The sequence below is a fragment of the Arachis ipaensis genome, chromosome B09, assembly GCF_000816755.2.
Source record: "Arachis ipaensis cultivar K30076 chromosome B09, Araip1.1, whole genome shotgun sequence".
Lineage (NCBI taxonomy): Eukaryota > Viridiplantae > Streptophyta > Magnoliopsida > Fabales > Fabaceae > Arachis > Arachis ipaensis.
Window position 1 is genome coordinate 13,299,197 of NC_029793.2, and position 20,519 is coordinate 13,319,715.

General features: G+C 31.3%; 1 protein-coding gene across 1 annotated transcript; it reads left to right on the forward strand.

Moving 5' to 3' along the window:
• On the forward strand, positions 10,948 to 14,144 carry LOC107618384 (transcription factor bHLH78). The gene is made up of 8 exons (XM_016320432.2): positions 10,948 to 11,975; positions 12,141 to 12,368; positions 12,671 to 12,736; positions 12,883 to 12,951; positions 13,081 to 13,152; positions 13,255 to 13,476; positions 13,602 to 13,704; positions 14,012 to 14,144. The coding sequence occupies exons 1-8, from the start codon at positions 11,037 to 11,039 to the stop codon at positions 14,047 to 14,049; spliced, it is 1,737 nt and encodes a 578-aa protein (XP_016175918.1). The 5' UTR covers positions 10,948 to 11,036; the 3' UTR covers positions 14,050 to 14,144.

The following is a 20,519-nucleotide window of genomic DNA, read 5'->3' on the forward strand; positions in this document are numbered from 1 at the left end:
TTTAGCTTTAGCCAATATTTGCCAAAAATTTTTAAATCCTAGATCTAGGTACTAAATTATAACCTCTTAATTTTAATCTTAAATTATAAACATAAACCTCAAAATTAGCTAATCTTGTTAACTAAAAGTTAATTTTTTATACCTTGTCAATATTTGTATACAAATAGAATGTGTTTGGTGTATTGATGGAGGAAAAATATCGGTAAAGATTTTTTATAAAAATCTCAAGTTGCAAGTATAGCTCTAAACCAACAAATTATCCTTAATCAAAATTTAATTTGTTTGTCACTAAACCAAACCCAATAAAAAAACCGAAGTATTAAACCTGTGGTCGTCTCTCAAGGAATTGTAGGGAAGTGTTTCTACTATTGGTTATGGAAAAGTATTTTTGGAGTTTTTAAATGTTGAATAAGGAATGTAAATGACAAGGAAGTAAATTAACAATTAAGAAAAGTCTTAGCAAGGATTGATAATTGGAATTCCTATCCCCATTATCATAGTCACTTGTGATGGTAATTGCCTTTTGCTCTCACTTAGTTAACCTCTAACAATTGAAGGTAAGTCAAGTGAGCAATTCAACTTGAGTTCACAAGTCCTAATCAAAGATTAGAGTTAGTGAAGTTCAAGCCAACTAGCAACTTTCAATCACCAACTAACAAGAGACTTTGACGATTTAAGAGTCTCTAATTGATCAATCCACGTTAAGAACATAAAAATCTAATTTAAAATTCAACCAAACATTTTATCAAATACTTGGAAGGCACAAAATAAAAGTATAGAAAATTAATAAGAGATAATAAAATCTAAACAACCAATTGCATGGAATCAATAACAACAAATGAAGAAAGAAGTAATAAACATGAAATACCTCAAATTACATTAAATAGAAAATTGAATCTAACATGAAGAGTTCATAAACTAAATTAAAAAATAAATAAATCAACAAGAGAAGATAGATAAACTAAAGTACTAGGACAAATAGAAGTAGAAGAAAGCTAAATTAAAGTATAATAGAAATCTAAATTTGAGAAGAACAAAAGCTAAAACCCTAAAACCTAGAGAGAGGAAAGAGCTTCTCTCTCTATAAAACTACATCTAAAACCTAAAGTTGTGAATGAATGAATCCCCCTTTCCAACTCCACTCTGCAGTCTCTAATCTTCATTTTCTTGTGTTTCTTCCACTTTTTGCATGCTTCCTTTCCATCCTCTAAGCCATTCCTGCCCTATAAATCCTGAAAACACTTAACAAACATATCACGATATCAATGGTAATAAGAGAGGATAAACAAATTAGCAAATTTAAGGTCAAAGAAGCATGTTTTCAATCGCAGCACAAAATCAGGAAGGAAAATATAAAACATGCGAATTAAATGAATAAGTGTGAGAATAATGGATAAAATCCACTCAATTCAATACAAAATAAACCGTAAAATAGCGGTTTATCAATCTCCCCACACTTAAACATTAGCATGTCCTCATGCTAAGTTCAGGAGAAACTATAAAGGAGTGAAGAGGAATGGTAGAATTTATGAAATGCAACCTATCTATATGAATGCAACTACATACAAAAATGTTTCTACCTACTTGGTTAAAAGTAAATAAACCTTTCAAGGACAAATATGAACTGGATTCCACTAATTCAAATCATAAAAATGAAGTACAAATAGACCTGCAAGAAGAAAGCTCGTGAAAGCCGGGAACAAAGAATCGAGCATCGAACCCTCACCGGAAGTGTATACACTCTAATCACTCAAGTGTTTAAGGTTTGATTCTCTCAATTCTCTACTAACCTTGCTTTCTAAGGCTTTCTCTTCATCTAACAATCAACAAAATTTTAATGCACAAATACACATATCAAGAGGTATTTTCAAGGGTTGTAATGGGGTTAGGGTCAAGGTAGGATTGTATTTGGTCAAGTGGACTAAAATCTGAATCCTTGATCAACCTAAACTCTCCACCTAACTTAAGACAATCCATGTAAAACATACAAAACCTAACTATCCATTAACTATGTTTACCACATATTCATGCATCCCAATTTTTTTTAGTACAATATATATGCATTGCTACCAACACTTACTTTGGGGCGTTTTGTCCCCTTTTTATTGCTTGCTGTTTTTCTTTTTTTTTTTCTCTTTTTTTTTATTTTTTTTTTTTTTTTTGTTTTTCTCAATGCATACGATTAAGGTATTGAATGCATCAACATATCCTCAATATTTTTTTTTACATTTTAATAAAAATACACAACACCCAATTTTCAAACCAAACGTTTCCAAACCCAATTTCTCCACACTTAATTCATGAGCACTCTCACTAGTCTAAGCTAACCAAGGATTCAAATTAAGGATATTGTTGTTTTCCGCTTAGAGTTAATGATGTGCTAAAGTAAAGAACAAAAGGAGTGAAATAGGGTCAACATTGGTTTGCAAAGGATAATGAAAGGGATAAGGCCATATGGGTATGTAGGCTCAGTGAAACAAAGGCCTCAATCACATAAGTGCATGCATACATCAAACAATGGAAATATAGAATCAAGCAAGACAAAGATCACAATTTCAGAGAGAACAACACACACCAAAACAGAATATTGGTTGATTAATCAAATAGGCTCAAAATCTCACTAGTTTTGTGTTCTAGCTCTAAAATCATGTTCCAAAATAAATTTCTTCAAGCAAGTTCAACAAAAAATTTTAATTCAAATTAGTGAAATGCTATAAAATAGTTTCCTGGAAAAGAAATTATCATTTCAACTAAGTAGTGGCAAAATATGCAAGCAACTACTACACATGCAATCTATTATGCAATGCAACAACTACCTAACAGAGAAAAGTAAACATTGGTGTTGGAAAGAAAGTAACTAACCCACGGAAGTCGGTATCGACCTCCCCACACTTAAAGATTGCACCGTCCTCGGTGCATACAAAGATGTGCAGGTGGACGGGTGGCTACAATTGATGCTTTTCCTAAAAAGATGGTGCATAGGAACTTGTTTGTCTGCCCCAATTAGAAATTTTTTCTTTTTCCTCTTGGTGGCCAGCCTGAAAGGAGAGAAAAAAGAAGAAAAATTACCCACAAACAAACATATGAAAAGAAATAAAATATATGTGAACTATTGCCAAATAATAAGGTTCTCAACTACATGGTAGCTACAACATGTAAGTGAGAAAACAATATAAGCAAAGGGCATGTGGAATAAATACCAAACAAGTAAAGGAGCACCCAAAACAATGCAAGAAATATGCAACAGTTGAGTAAGAAAAGTTAACACCAATGAAAAATTAGCAAACTTAGAAAAGAAAATAAGTGCACAAAGTGAAAATGCAATGAATGATAGTATGCAAATGCAATAAGCAAAAGAGAATAAGGATGAGAAGTTAAAGAAATGAATAAGAAGGAAGTAAGAAGGGAAGAAGAAAAGGAAGAAGAAAGGAAAGAGGAAAGAGTAAGAAAGGAAAGAAGAAAGAAGTAAAATGGAAAACGGGACGCGACACACGCCAATGCATCACGCGTACGCGTGAAAACAGAAACAGTAATTCGACGCGTAAGCGTCGTCCACACGTACGCGTGGATTCTCGAAAATGAACAGTGACGCGTGAGCGTCAGTGACGCGTGAGCGTCAGTCACGCGTAAGCGTGACTACTCGCGTGCTAAACGCACGGTTCCAGCACAGTGGCAGCCCAACTCTCTGTCCAATTACCAAATTACGCCGATGTTCATTCCATGCGTATGCGTCGCTGACGCTTACGAGTGGATTGGCAAAATTGTAGGTGACGCGTACGCGTGGGTCACGCGTACGCGTGGGGTGGCTTGTACGCCAAGCACCCCTCCCGCATAGTTCCAGCGTAACTCTCTGTTCAATATACTAGAGAGCGAAACTCCATATGACGCGTGCGTGTCATTGACGCTTACTTGTCAGTTACACCTTTTTTTTAACACCAGAAATTAATAAATAACTAAACCATAAATTAAACAAAATAAACATAAACTAAAAATGAAAATATAACTTATTACTAACATAAACAAAAGGGAAATTGGAAAGAATTTACTATGGTGGGGTGTCTCTCACCTATCACTTTTAGTTAAAGTCCTTAAGTTGGACATTTGGTGAGCTCCTTGTCATGGTGGCTTGTACTTGAACTCATCTTGAAACTTTCACCAATGCTTGGACTTCCAATAAGCTCCAACATTACCATTACCAAGTGAATTCACTAAGCCTTGATGGAGTTCTTCACAAGCTTTGAGCTCCCAAAGTTGATCCTCTTGTATGCCAGGATCCCAAATCTTGTTTCTACACCCGTCTTTAAGTGGATCATCATGATTCCATCCGGGTGGTTTAGCCTTGAAATTCTCATTTAAGCACCCAAACATCCTCCTAGACCCATTCACTTTAATTCTACATCAACCATTGTTATCAAACTTTGAGCGTGCAACTATCATGAACCTAGAGTGATATTTCCAACCACTACACAATTCTCCCTTACTCTTCAATCCACAAAGAGCTCTAAATTGACTATCCATTTCAAGCAACCCATACTCAAGTGGAATTAGAAAACCTAGAGATAAGAGATTTACCCACTTAAATTGTGTAAAGGATGATGGTGAATTAGGAAGGGGGACCTCCCCACACTTTGACAATGCAAGGTCCACTCCCTTGTGCTCCTCTTTAAATTCCTCCACCTCTTGACAAGTATCTTCAACTTCAATTCCTTGTTCACCAACTTCTTCTTTGGGTATTTCACATCCAATGGGAGAAGATTCAATTGTAGATAGGAATTCATCAATGATTGAATCCATCTCTTGATCAACCTCTTCAAGGTCTCCAACTATAATATGCTTTGGAGGTTGTACACCCTCCTCAACATCAATTTCAAGCTTCCTGGAGGGAGGTTCTATGACTTGAAATTCCCATGGAGGTTCCGCATCTCCCAAGTCTTCAACCACTTCCTCTTTTTCAATAATTTCGGCGTTCTCTACTTGCTCTAGTACAAAATCCAGCTCCTCCTTGATGACTTTCACCTCTTGACAACTTTCTTCAAGGGTCCCTCCTACCTCCACCTTTTGGGCCTCCTCTTGCTTCTCTTAAAGTATGGATGCGTGAACCCGATCCATTAAGTCCCTAAAACGATCCCTTCTCTCTTGTTCCATGTCAATAGCATAATTGGAATTATGTTACTCTTGGATTGATAGATATGGGTAAAAAATAAGTGCACTAGAGTTCGAGGGTTGAGTATTGGGGGTAGAGGATGGATCCACGCGGGATATAAGAGCTTGGAGAGTAGAGGTGAGACCAGTGAGAGTAGAGGTAAGTGTGGTTTGAAGCTCTCTTTGCCCTTAGCGAATAACACTAAAGGTATCATCTATGAGAGCTTGGGATGGATAGGAGGGTTCATTTGTTAGGAGAAAGAGCTTATAATGGGAAGGTGGTTCTTCTTGATAAGGATATGGAGATGGTGTATATTGAGGTAGTGGTTCTTGGCAGTAATTGTGTTGGAATTGAGGTGGTTCTATATATGGTTCGTATGGTTCATATGGTGGTTGGTGTGGTGGATATGGGTTAGGGTCATATGGAAGTGAATGGTGGAAAGAGGCTTGTGAGTATGGTGGTTCAAAGCTATATTGAGGAGGGGATTCATAGGCATATGGTGGGACTTGTTGGTAACTATAAGGGGGTTCACCATATCCATTGTCTTAGTATGCACCTTAGAATGACTCTTACTCATAGTAAGTTGGAGGAGGTTGTTGCCAAGAGGGTTGATCAAATCCTTGTGGCTCCTCCCATCTTTGATTGTCCCAACTTTGATGCATGTTCTCATTATAGCTTCCATTCCCTACAACATAATTTGAACCAAATTCATAGCTAAAGGATTGAGAATTCATAGTAGCAAATAAAAATAAAAGCTAATAGAAAATACGCAATAAAATCCTAAAACTAACAAAAACTAACAAATAAGCAAAAGAAAAATATATATCATAACCAATAATAAGGCACACGTTTGCAATTCCCCGGCAACGGTGCCAAAAATTTGACAGGAGAAAAATATCGGTAAAGATTTTTCATAAAAATATCAAGTTACAAGTATAGCTCTAAACCAACAAATTATCCTCAATCAAAATTTAATTTATTTGTCACTAAAGTAAACCCAATAAAAATAACCGAAGTATTAAACCTCGGGTCGTCTTTCAAAGAATGGCAGGGAAGTGTTTTTACTATTGGTTATGGAAAAGTATTTTAAATGTTGAACAAGGAATGTAAATGACAAGGAAGTAAACTAACAATTAAGAAAAATCTTAGCAAGGATTGATAATTGGAATTCCTATCCCATTATCATAGTCACTTGTGATGGTAATTGCCTGTTGCTCTCACTTAGTTAACCTCTAACAATTGAAGGTAAGTCAAGTGAGCAATTCAACTTGAGTTCACAAGTCCTAATCAAAGATTAGAGTTAGTGAAGATCAAGCCAACTAGCAACTTTCAATCACCGACTAACAAGAGACTTTGATAATTTAAGAGTCTCTAATTGATCAATCCACGTTAAGAACATAAAAATCTAATTTAAAATCCAACCAAACATTTTATCAAATACTTGGAAGGTACAAAATAAAAGCATAGAAAATTAGTAAGAGATAATAAAATCTAAGCAACCAATTGCAAGGAATCAATAACAACAAATGAAGAAAGAAGCAATAAACATGAAATACCTCAAATTGCATTAAATAGAAAATTGAATCTAACATGAAGAGTTCATAAATTAAATTGGAAAATAAATAAATCATCAAGAGAAGATAGATAAACTAAAGTATTAGGACAAATAGAAGTAGAAGAAAGCTAAATTAAAGTATAATAGAAATCTAAATTTGAGAAGAACTAAAGCAAAAACCCTAAAACTTAGAGAGAGGAGAGAGCCTCTCTCTAGAAAACTAAATCAAAAACCTAAAGTTGTGAATGAAAGTGTGAATGAATGAATCCCCCCTTCCAGCTCCACTTTGTAGCCTCTAATCTTCATTTTCTGGCTTGAAACTGGGTCAAAAATAGCCTAGAAATCGCCCCCAGCGAATTCTAATATCTGCAGCACGTGGCGCTTTCTCACGCGTACGCATCGTCCACGCGTACGCGTCGCTGGACTATGCGCAAGGTCACACGTACGCGTCGCTTGAAGTATGGCATGATCACGCGCACGCGTCGGCATCAGTTTCTCAAATCTTCGTTTTCTTGTGTTCCTTTCACTTTTGCATGCTTCCTTTCCATCCTCTAAGCCATTTCTGCCCTATAAACCCTGAAAACACTTAACAAACATATCACGGCATCGATGGTAATAAGAGAGGATAAAAAAAATTAGCAAATTTAAGGCCAAAAAAGTATGTTTTCAATTACAGCACAAAATCAGGAAGGAAAATGTAAAACATGCGAATTAAATGAATAAGTGTGAGAATAATGGATAAAATCCATTCATTTCAATACAAAATAAACCGTAAAATAGCGGTTTTTCATGTATAAATTAGGGAAGACAAACAAACTGATCCACTATCCTACTTTGTTAATATACTACTCGCTTTGTTAGTGGGTTTAAGAGTTGGCCCGTCATATTTTTTTGAAAAATTCTAATTTTTTATTAAGTTAATTAAACAAAAAATTTATAAATTGATAATTAATTAATTACAAAAAATATTTGATAAAATTCATAAAATTACAACAAGAAATTTGATTTAAAAGTAAAAAAAAAAAGACTTATTTTTCACCTTGATATACAAAAAAAATGACAAACGCCTGCCACCTTATCCAACTTTTTCAAAGTGGGTTGAGTGAAACAGACGTGCGTGTTAATTTCTAAGTCCAACCAATTTTTTAAGGCTGTTTTTGAAAGAAAGAAAAGATTAGGAGACTAGGAGACTGAGATTAAATTAAGTCTTTATGTTTAGTATAAAATATACTGGATTAAATTATGTCTCAATATTATATTTAGTTTAAGATAAATATAAAGATTGAGAAATAATTTTGGAATTTGAAAAGTTAAATTAGGTTATTTTTGATAAAAAAATATATTATTAAAATTTCAGTCTTTGTTTTCAAAAATTTCAGTCTCTTGTGTTTTTACTTTTTGAAAATACTAAAAAAACTAAAATTTTGTATCTCAAAACTAAAATTTTAATTCTAAGTCTCCAGTCTCAATTTCAGTTTCTGAAAATAAACGCTATGTTATAATGGGTTAAATGAACCCACTTGACTAGTTTTAACCCATTTGTCACTCATAGTATAAATAGTGTTATTGTTTATTTAGCTTTGATTCTTCTGTTCCTAGTTTTTTTTTTTTAAATATATCTTTAGGTGAAAGCTAGTGCACTCTAAGTAAAGTAGAGAGTGCATCACTTTTTAAAAGTTAATCTACTATAAAAAATTATTAGGTAAATTAAATTTATTTATTATTGTTATTATTTTTTTCTTTTTTTTTTCATGGGCTGAATAAACAAATTGACACTAACAAAAAAAACTAATTTCCTCTATTAACACAGGACGACCTTTACACCACAAAAGTACTCAGAAAAACTTGATCGAATTCTTCCATTACTCTATTATTATTGTCGATACGATGTCTTCAAGCATCTTCACTGTTTTATTTGTTGGCTGTGCTTCCACTATCGTTTTGGCTAGCCATAGATTTTGACGCTCTTGAACCCACTCTCTTCCACTTCTGCCATGAATAACCTTCAAAAGCTCGAAAAATCGTTGTCATAGAAGAGGAAGAAATCTATCTGTCGCCGCTGCTGGTTGGCTAACTCCAAACACAAAACCGATTTTGTAGAAAAACCCGGTCTCCATGCCATAATTCTCAGATGACGACGACAGTCAAAACACAAAATACATGCCAGTTACAACAAGTCCTAATATCTGAAATTTATAAAAAAATCTAAAATTTATAAAAAAATAGTTAAATTGATTAATAGGTTACCTTTTTAAATTCAGACTATTCAAATAAAATATAATAAATAAAAAATTTAAATTTAATGAATTAACAAAATGTGCAGCACTCCATATTTAACAAGAAGCGTTTAAGGATGAGCCATATCTTTAACATTGTTTGCTGACCTTGCAAAAAAACTCAGCGGAATAAAGGCCAGGGCCCGCATATTTTGGGTTCAACACTTGAACAATTATTAAGTCCTAGATATAGCAGTATATATTGTTATGTATTCATTTCTGAATTTTCTCTCTTTTATCTACTTTAAATTCGAGTTTGCTTGAACACATCAGAATTGCTCAAACACTGATAATGAAAACGCAAAAATTCCTATGATATATCTATTGTTTCATAAAATTTCCGTTGAATCGAATTGAATTGAGTTAATGGCATTACTTGTTATATATATATATATGATCTGGCAAATAAACTAAAGAAAATTACAAGAACTAAAACCGTAAAATAATAATAATACTAATAACTAATAAGGAATGAGTAAATATAAAAAAAAAAAAAAAAGAAAAAAAAGAGAAGAAAAGTAGAATAAGTTTAAGGGAGCTATCGGTGTTTCCTGGCTTCCATATTGCATGGGTTGTAATGTAGAGTGTGGTGTGGAGTAATGAAATGATTATTTCGAGAAGAAAAGAAAAGAACTCAATTGGGTGCTTTGACGTCCAAGGCCCGGCAGCTAACACCCTCCTCCGCCTTTTCCGGACTTAGATACTACCCAACAACGATACCAAATGCATCCTATCAATAATAACAAATTTAACAACTAACGTTTTGGTCGTGAGACTCGAATCCGAAAATTTTAGGTAAAAATAGGAAGATTATGTTATTTCTTATTAAATAGTAGAAAATCTTTAAATATGTATGTAAAATTATGAATGTATAATATGAGTGAATTTGTAATGTTTCAAATTAAAAACCGTCTAATCAATTTGAACAAAAAAATAAAAAATAATAAATTTTACATGTTTTAACTTGTTTTCTCAAACAAAAATTATAAAGTTTGGCTCATTTTTTAATTTATTTATAAATTATAATTCAACATTTTAAAGACATGTCTGCTTTGTGTTTATTTTTAATATATTTTATTTTTAAAATTTTATAAATAAAAATATAATAAAAACTATACAATTATGTTTTTTCTTTTTTTTTTCCTACTACAAATCAAATAAAAAACGTAAAACAAACGTGTACCATGATTTTTTCTTTTCTTCTTTTCCTTTTCTCCCTTAGTAGTTCTTTGGTTTTAGAAAGATATCTCCCCTACTTATTATCCGGGAAGAAAACAAATCATTTACATTTTAAATATGATTAAAGTCAAATTTTGCTATTTCAACTAATGCTCACTTTGTTAGTCATGAATTTTAGATTCGCTCTCACACTATAATATATTTCTATTTTCTATTACTACGCCGGTATTGTTATTGTTTTCTTTTTAAATACAGTTTAACGGGTTTTACTGTCTTAGCATATACTTTAGACTTTAGACTTATTTTCTCCATAATTACTATATTTCTTTTTTTTAATTTAATTTTTTATTTAATAATATATTTTATTCTATATTTTTAATTATTAATAATTAATTAATAATTAAAATAATAAATTTTGATGATGTTTTAACACTTCTGTTTGTTGAAATAACGTTTCTTTATCTAAACAGCACTAGCACAGTTGAATAGAAAATGGTCAACAGCAGCACACAGTTCCGTATTTGGTTTCTATTTAACCCCGTTGTAGCCCCGTCTATTCTCTTCCCCTTTCTCTTCTCTCTCTTTCCCATCCCTTTTACTTCCCAAACACACTATTTTCCTTTTTCACACCCAAACTCTCTCTTTCTCTCTCTCATTGATCTGATCATCACTTCAATTGTCCCCTTCTTACCACATTTGCTACCACTCCTCCTTCAAAATTCTCTTTGTTTCTTCTCTAATGTAAACAAATCATTTTATCCTTCAAATTTTAGGGACATACATAACTCTGTTCTGGTTTGAAGACTTTTGCTAATTATTTAAAAAGAAAAGAAAAAAAAAAAAGAAAGAATTGCTTGTTTGTCACCTGATCTGGAAAGGCTGAATGGAAAACCAATTCTTTCTGAATGGTGGCATGTCCCATCACCAGCACCATCCAATTCATCAGTTTGAAACCGCTTCAATGCAAACAACATGGCGTCATCATTCGTCATCATCATCATCCATGGAAATTCATCAACAAAATAATGTTGCAAATTGCTCACCTGAGAATAATAATCACCAAAATCAAGATTCCTTCTACAACAACAACAACACTGATCATAACAACCTTCAATTTGACTCCTCAGCTTTGAGCTCAATGGTTTCATCTCCATCAACAGCAGCACCGAATTTCAACATGATCCAAAACGACAACAGTTTCGTCATAAGAGAACTCATCGGAAAATTAGGAACAATTGGAGGAAGCTCCGCTGAGATCTCGCCACATTCTCAAACCGTCGCTCTTTACAACAACAATAACACTACTCCTTCTTCGTCGTGTTATAGCACGCCGTTGAACTCTCCTCCGAAGCTCAACATGCCGAAACCGCCGCCACCGTCATCATCAATGGCTCTGAATTCAGCAACCGTCGCTGAATTCTCAGCTGATCCTGGTTTCGCTGAAAGAGCCGCCAAGTTCTCTTGCTTCGGAAGCAGAAGCTTCAATGGAAGAACAACCACAACAACAACAACCACTACTACTTCTCCATTAGTCATGATAAACAATCACAACAACAACAATGGCGCAGAGTTGACTCATCAGAGATCTAATCCAATTCATCGAGTCTCGAGTAGTCCATCGCTGAAATCGCTTGGATCTCAAATGGAGAAGATTTGTTCTTCTCCTTTAGAAATGGCTGCGAATTCTTCTCAAGAGGAATCTACAATTTCAGAGCAGAATCCAAATGTGGAAGGTGCTGCTTTGAAAATCGCTTCTTCTTCTGACATGAGTTCAAGGAAAAGGAAAGGTTCTTCCAGAGCAAAAGCCAAAGACTCTACCAAGGTAAACAAAAATTATAAATTATAATCACATGATTTTTCTTTTTCGGATAACGGTAATTTGTTGCGTTTTAACTGTCAACCAATTATAGTTAATTTTGTTCTCTTATTTATTTGTATTCGGTAATGGAATTTCGCTTAATAATAAACACTAAAAATATGAATTTAGGGAGGTGAAGGTAGTGAAGAGTCAAATGCAAAGAGGAGCAAGGGAAATGAAGGTGAAGGAAATGAGAATAATGGGAGAGTGAAGGTAGAAGAAGAATCCAAAGGAGAAGAGAAACAACAACAGAACAACAAGAGTAACAACTCAAAGCCTCCAGAGCCACCAAAGGACTACATTCATGTCAGAGCCAGAAGAGGCCAAGCCACTGACAGCCACAGTCTTGCAGAACGTGTAAGTTACCTTTTTTACCCTTTTTATTACCATAATTACCAATATCAATCAAACAATATTATTGACACTCTATTATACAGATTAAAAGTGTATAGAGAGAATATAAATTTTTTTGTAGTTATTTTTTATTATATTATTACTGTTTGAAATGTGGATCTTAATTTTCTCAAGTATTATTTTATATTATAAAAAAAATCTGTAAATTTACATTTTTACCATATAATTCACCATCATATATTATATTTATATTCAAATTATTTACACTTAAATCTCTTATTTTATCCTAATTTTTGTGAAAATAGGTAAGGAGAGAGAAAATTAGTGAGAGAATGAAGCTTCTCCAAGATCTTGTACCAGGCTGCAATAAGGTATGTGTGGCAGAATTCAGATAAGCTAATTGCAGCATTCAAATTTCAAAGTACATGTGGTTTGTGTTGTGCTCATAAGTCATAAATTTGTACTTTTATTTTCTTTTTTACTAACTTGGGTATGGGAAATCATTTGTTCGTTATAGGTCACTGGCAAAGCACTTATGCTTGATGAAATCATAAACTATGTTCAGTCATTGCAGCGCCAAGTTGAGGTAATAATAATAACAACAATAACAATAATAATTCTTCAACAATAAGCATCTCAAAATGGATGATCATAATGCTAGTTTTCTTGCTCATCAAGTTTTGACTTTTTTTTTTCTTTCTACCTAATATTGCAGTTCCTGTCTATGAAATTGGCTTCTGTTAACACAAGAATGGATCTTAGCATTGAGAACATTGTTCCAAAAGATGTAAGACAATAATTCTTTACTTTTTTGCAACTAAAAAAATATAGATTTTTTTTTATTTTTATCATGAAATGGGATTTATAATTGCCAATTTTTGTTTTGCAGATATTTCAATCAAATCATTCATTGGCACACCCAATTTTCCCAATAGATTCGTCAGCAACACCCTTTTATGGCCACCAATCCCAGCAAAACCCAGTTATCCACAATAACATTCCTAATGGTTCTTTGCCCCACAATTCAGTGGACCCATTAGATTCTGCTTTGTGCCAAACTCTTGGCATGCAATTACCTCAACTAAATGCCTTTAATGAAATTGGATCTCAGGTAATTAATAATAACAATAATACTAATAACTCATACTAATACCAATGTAGTTTCTGTTCTTTTTCATTTCATTTCTTGAACCCTTTTTTTCTTTTGGCTAACAATTCCTCTCTATCACTTTTCAGTATCCATTAACTTTCTGTGAGGATGACCTCCACACCATTGTTCAAATGGGATTTGGCCAAACTTCAAACAGGACAACACCAATTCATTCCCCAAGTTTCGACGGTAATAAACCACTAAATAATATGTCACATTCACTCGTTAATTGAAAAGATATAGCATTAGAGAAAAATATCCTAATTCCTAAACTTTTTAAGTATTGTAAAACCTGCAATATTATAGATAGTTAAGGGTATTTTTGTCACTTTGTATTATTAAAATGAGTATTTTTTTTTTAACACACGTTAAATATATCTCAAGAACATGTAAAATTTTCGTATTTTGCACGAAGGGATTTGAAGAAACATCATTTTCATTAGGCCCCCCAAGAACATTGACATTAATCTAATCATGGGTTTTGGTCCAAATGCAGGTTCAAATCAAGTATCACAAATGAAAGTTGAGCTCTAATCTCCATTCATTGCGCCTGAATTCAAGCCCAGAGGAATAGGAAGACTGCTGTATGCAACTAAAGAGATTTTTATTTTCCAACAACCCCTGAATTATTATTAAGGTTCCTTTTTCTTTCTTTTACCCTTTTTAATGATTTTTAATTTCTAATCATCTGGGGCTTCTATTTTTTTTTAATAATATTTTTTTGTACAATTATTCACTGTAAAATCCTAGGACCTGATTCTGTATTATTCTCTGGTGCAAAATTCTTATTATTATTATTTGGCACCAAATTTGTAAGATATAGTGGCTAATTAAAGAAAATTTTTTTTCTACCACCTTTCATTATCCCCTCTTCACTACTTGTCTACCATTATATATATTGCGCTTTTTTATATTTTCATCCATCACAATCACATCAATCCACTAAGAATTTTCGTGGGTATTCATCATTTAATTAAAAATCTAAATCAAATTAAAGGTCATGTCAATTAATCTCTGCTAAATTGCGCAATCTGGTGGATATGATTCTCACTTTGTGTTGTAACCAGCTGTATTAGTGGGGTCTCTTTCTTTTATATTTTGGGTCTGAAAAGTCTAATTACAATGATTAGGACATTTGGTTGGTTAACTTGAGCTGTGGTCAACTTTTGTTGTTATCTTTTCTTGAGGGCATTCTTGTAATTTTATCCTTCCACCAAAAACAGAAGCTTCTGCCCTTTTTTTAATTACTGTGCAGATAGAAAAATCCATAAACAAAAGCTAGAAGTTAGAAGTTAGAAACAACTCTTTGAAGTGGACCAAAAATAAATAAATATAAAGCAAAGAACAACTCTTTGAAGGAAAAAAAAATGGACAAATAAAAAAAAAAGTAATTTTTTTAAAATTTTAAAGTAAATATTTTTAACTAATAAATTTGAGCATAAAAAAGAATCCCAGGTTGGCAAGTGGTGAGATTCTGACTAGGCCCAATGAATCATTGAGCTTTTATATAATCTTACCAACTTTTATTATTAACTTGTGAATAGGAAAAAGGAGACTTATAGTGGAGTTCAGGTTTGGAAAGATACACTTAAAATATTAATGCTAATCTTTTTTTTCTGATAGGTTGTTAGGAAAAATCCAGTTTTGGGGTTTAACAAAAGATTTATAGGTTGCAATCTAAACGGATTTTATATTCATGGGTCTATTATTGGGCTGCAGATTAGTTTTTTTTTAATTTAATTAATTATTTATTAATTTCTGTTTTAATTATTAGCAAGATGCTTTGAATGTGGTGCTGTATACAGAACAGTTGCACATCATAATGTATTACTATTATGAGATTTGTATCCTATAATACCAAGTTCTTTATTGTTATTATTATTTTAATTTTGAAGACATATTAAAAAAATGCAAATAAAAAATGTTAATCTGACAGGGTTGTCTCCAAAAAAATACAAATGCCCAATCATATGACGACGTGTCCGGTGATTGATTCTTTTATTATTTTATTTCTCTTCCTCCACTCTACATGCTGTTTTATTCTTCTTTCTTCGGAATAATATTTATAACTTTTTTTTTTATATTTATTATCATTATTATTATTATTGTGTCAATCACAATGGTAATTAATGAATGGAACATAACCTTAAAAAGGAACATCCAGGGTGGAGTTGTTAGATGATACTTAAAATATTTAATCCCTTCTCAACATTTTAAACCCAAACCCTCCTTAACAATAATTTTAATTTTCATTTCTTCTATTTGATTATTAGTTCTTCCCTTCTTTTGTTGAATTTGTATATAATAATAATAATATTTGCCACAAAGGAGTCTCTTTAATCTACACATGGAGACATAGGAGATACATAAGATATCTTTCACTTTTCACATTTTGAGCTAAAATTTTTTGGGGTTAATTACATTGTTTTCTCTTACAGATTAAACAATATTACACACAAATTTTTTGTTTATAAAGTACTAATGTTTTTGTCCATGATAAAACTAAGAAATATAAATATTTTGAAACTACATCGATTTTGTCTTAATATTATATTATAGATTATAGCAGAAAAATTTATAAAATCAAACTACTTTTATATAAAAGTCATCGTAGGGGACAAAAGTCTTTGTTGACTAAGAAAATAAGAATTTTTGTAGATAAAAAAAAATCAAATAATAAATTTTTTAGTTATTATTTTCTTGTGGAAGAGTTAATTTGTTACTAATAATTAATTTTAATATTTATTATCTAAAACTTGAAAAACTTTAATATGTATATATTTTTATATTTAATTAAGTGTGAGAAATAGAGAATGAAAAAAAAGAAAAAGAAAGTGAAAGATAAAGAAGAAAAAGGAAAGAGGGAGTTTGTTAATTTTGGAGGGAAAGATTTTATTTTAATTGTAATGAAATAATATCTCGTAACACATTTTGGTTTGTTAAATTAGTAATATAAAATATAAATTATAAGTTATATATATAGAGTGGGAATGGTATAGAGAGAAATAGAGAAGATGAGAGAGGTAGATAAGAGGATGGAAGAAGAAAATTTATTAATTTTGGAGGAAAATATTTCATCTTAATTTTAATTTTAGTTTTAATATTTTAATTTCAATTTTAATTTTAATTGTAATCACTATAAGAAAAAGCGTTTTTTTCGACGCCAAAAATCGACGGTTATTTCTACCCCTCGATATTTTTCGACGACTTGCCGTCGATGTTGTAAAAAAAATTAAAAATAAAATATTAAAATCGATAGCCAGTTCGACGATATTTTTATGATAAATTAACCTTAGTGCTATTATCGTCACATTGTCAACGAACTAAAGATAGAAAATACTTTTATTTTAAAATCGACAAACATGACGTCGATTTTATTATTTAAAATATCGACAACGTTTACCGTCGATAAATTTAAACAATCTAAATTGCTTTCTAAAATTAAATAAACAGTATAAATTTAAAATATAAAATAGACGTTTAAAGTGTTACTTTTTTTATAAATTAAAATCGACAAATATACCGTCTATTTTTATCACTAAAATCACAAATATGCGCGTCCACTTCCTGCCCCCAAATTTCAGAAACCAATTCCCCAAATTCCCCAATCCCTTAAGATTAACTAATTAATATTACACAATTTCTTTTAGAATAGACGACCAAATTAATTCTCAAAAAATTGTAAATAGGATATTTTGGTCACAATAAATTTTATTCTTTATAAGTCTTCCATAATTATTTTTATCAAATAGATTAGTCACTTTGTGATTTTAAAAAGGAATTAATTTATTTTAGAATGTATTCTTTAATAATCTAATTGTCTTATAATAAAATTTGTTAAGAATTTATTTATCTAATATGCATATTAAAAAATTTTATTGAAAGGAGCAAAAGAACTAATCTATCAAATAATAATAAAAAAATAAAAATTTATTGAAAACTCAAATATCCAATTTAAAATATTTTTAAGACAAATTTAAATGTTTACTGTTTTTTAGTATTTTAAAAGTACACATTAAGTTTTTACATTATTTGATACTTACTAAAATTATTTGCTAATTTTCTGTAGTTCTTGTCATTATTTAACCCTATGACTATGAGTAATAAATATAAATTACCATAAACTAAAATTTTGTTTTTACATACATTATGTTTAGTTTAGTGAATAACGTGAAATTGAAGTAATGCCTTATTAATGAAGGTACCATGGGGACCTGATTATTAAGACGTGCAATTAGATATACATATGAAGCTTTGCCTAAAGTAACTTTTGAATAGAGCAAGAACATTTTATCATATAAATTTTAGGAAATGAAGAGTCGTATTCAATATTTCTTTATTGAACAATGTTAGTGCCAAATCCAACCAGAAAACAAGCAATTATATAGGGATTGAATGGCCAATGAAACAAACAAAATAGAGCAGGGGGCTATATATATCTATAGCTTAATAATCTGACAAGATTGCGTGTGGCAGAGTTTCATATATTTGGTAGTAATTAAAGCTGGTTTTTCAGTACATGAACCACCAAGCTTTATATAACTGAATGTCTACTAAGCACTTTTGAAAATTTTGATTTGTTTTTGTTTTTCTTGTTTTCTTTTATTACCCCCTTTTGATAGGATGGTAATGAAGTATTGATATAGTAATTAACTATAATTCTACAAGCACGGATACTTTATTGAGGTGCTGTCCGCGTGTCGAACATATTTTAAACACGACATTCATTCATATTCGTCCGACACGTGTGTTTATTGTGTTTAACTGTGTTTTAATAAAAAATAAAAAAAAAATTTCTGGATTCACCTAAATATTATCAGGTGTCAACGTATCTAGTAGGAGTGTGCATGGCCCAACCCGACTCGAAGACCCGGTCCAGTCCCGAACACTTTAGAAGTTATTTTGGTGTGATTTCACCGAGTCTAGGATCGGGTAAGGGTCTCAAAAATAAATCCAGTTATTATTTCGAGTCGGGTCCGGACTATGGCTCGGGTCACTCGAAGTCGGCCCGGTGGCCCGGTCATCATACACAATTAATATTTTGTGTTATTAGTGATGGATGATGGCTATTCTTATGTGGAATTTAAGTATTATAAACCTTAATATTTATTAGTTATTATAAGAATATAAGTTAACATTTTAATATTAATAAAATATTAAAATATTATTGTAATTTATCTAAAAAATATTTTATATTTTATATATATGCCGTGTTCCAATATCTTATAAAATTTTAAAATCTGTGTGTCTGCATGTCTCGTGTCGTATTGTGTTCCGTATCCATGTCAGTGTTTGTACCGCTACATAACAATTAATGTTCTAAAAATCAAATTCAACCACTTGATTGGACCAATTAAATTAAAAGTTATTTAATTATGCAGTTCGATTAATAAGTTAAAACGGCTTATTTAAATTTTTTTTGTAAATCGCTAAATCCGTTGAAAATTGGTTGATCAAACCAAATAAAAAATTAGATTTTATACATTATTATTTATTATAATTTAATTATTTCGATTGAATTACAATTAAATGGATTAAATCTCAAAATTGACAAACTAGTAGTTAAAATGGTTTGATAATCGATTTTTAGAATCTTGATAACAATAGAAAAATATTATGTATTCTTATTTTATTTTGTGTCTTGATTTATATGCACTTTATATCATCATGATCAAAATAATGTAAGAGTTATATGAGAGAAATTTCACACTTTTATTAATAGTAAAAGAAGTTATTAATTCAATTCATCATATATAATAAACCAATCACGTTATATAAACACTAAAAACCAATCGATAATCGTATATGGATACATATTTAGCTTTTATTATATATGAAAAGTTTAATTATGTTTGTTTATTTTACTATTATAGTTTGATTATGCTAGTGTGAAAAGGTTGCTAGCAAAGCAACGGGTGACTCCACAAATGATAGGTAACACTAATATCATACGCTTTATCTAAAAGAACTAATAGACATAAATGCGAGATATTTGTCTTCTATTCTACATGATCAATAGTTACGATACGAAAAGTTTGGTCATGCAAATATCAAATTCATTTTTGAGTAGTTATCTCAAAAAGAGTTTGTAAAAAGATCTCAAATTATGCAAGAAATGGCAAAAAAAAAAAGGGGGTTTGTTGAAAGAGACAAAAAAAATTTACAAGAAATGACAAAAATTATACTTTTAGAATGTAATTATCAAACCAACTTGGTTTAATTGAATAGTCAGTTCACTCGTCCACTTAAGTAAGTGTTAAGGGATTTGAATATCGTCTTGTGCATGCAGTAATCAATTGGTCAGCAGCCAATAAGTAATAGCTCAAATGACATAGTCTTCTCATACTCAATTAAGAGGTTGCGGGTTCGAGTCTCATATCTTTGGTAAAAAAAAAATCAATTGGTCAGCAACAGACCCTTAAATGAAGATGAGATCGACAACGGATTAGTCTTTCACCTGTCGAGTTAGGAAATTCTGTGAAAAAAAAATGTAATTATCAAAACTATTATGAGTTGAGATAGTAATACAATGTTACATTTAAAATAGAATCATCATAAGACCAATACTTATATTAATAACTATGAATTTTAGAAAGGAAAAAAATCTAGCATATTATATTTTCATGTCTTTGGATCACATTATTTATTCTTAATAGAAGAGATTAGTCAAGTTTGATGCTAATTTTGATGATGGTGTATTTTTAAGATATTTTTTAAGTATCCAAGACTTACAAGTGAGTCTTCAAATTGATAATTTCTACGTTCTTTATTTGATAGTTTGGTCATAATGTCAAGCCATGCATAGTAGATAACATATTTCCCCTTTTTAATTTCTTTAATTTTTTGTTATCTTCTATTATTCGTGTCTCTCAATTTGTTGTTTCTTGAATTTTCATTATTAGGCTTTAAATTTGTGTGTTTTAGTGTTTTACTTTTATTAGATAGAAGTAGATCATGGCCAATTGACCATGCTTCTCTCTTACTCTATTATTTCTATGGTCAAT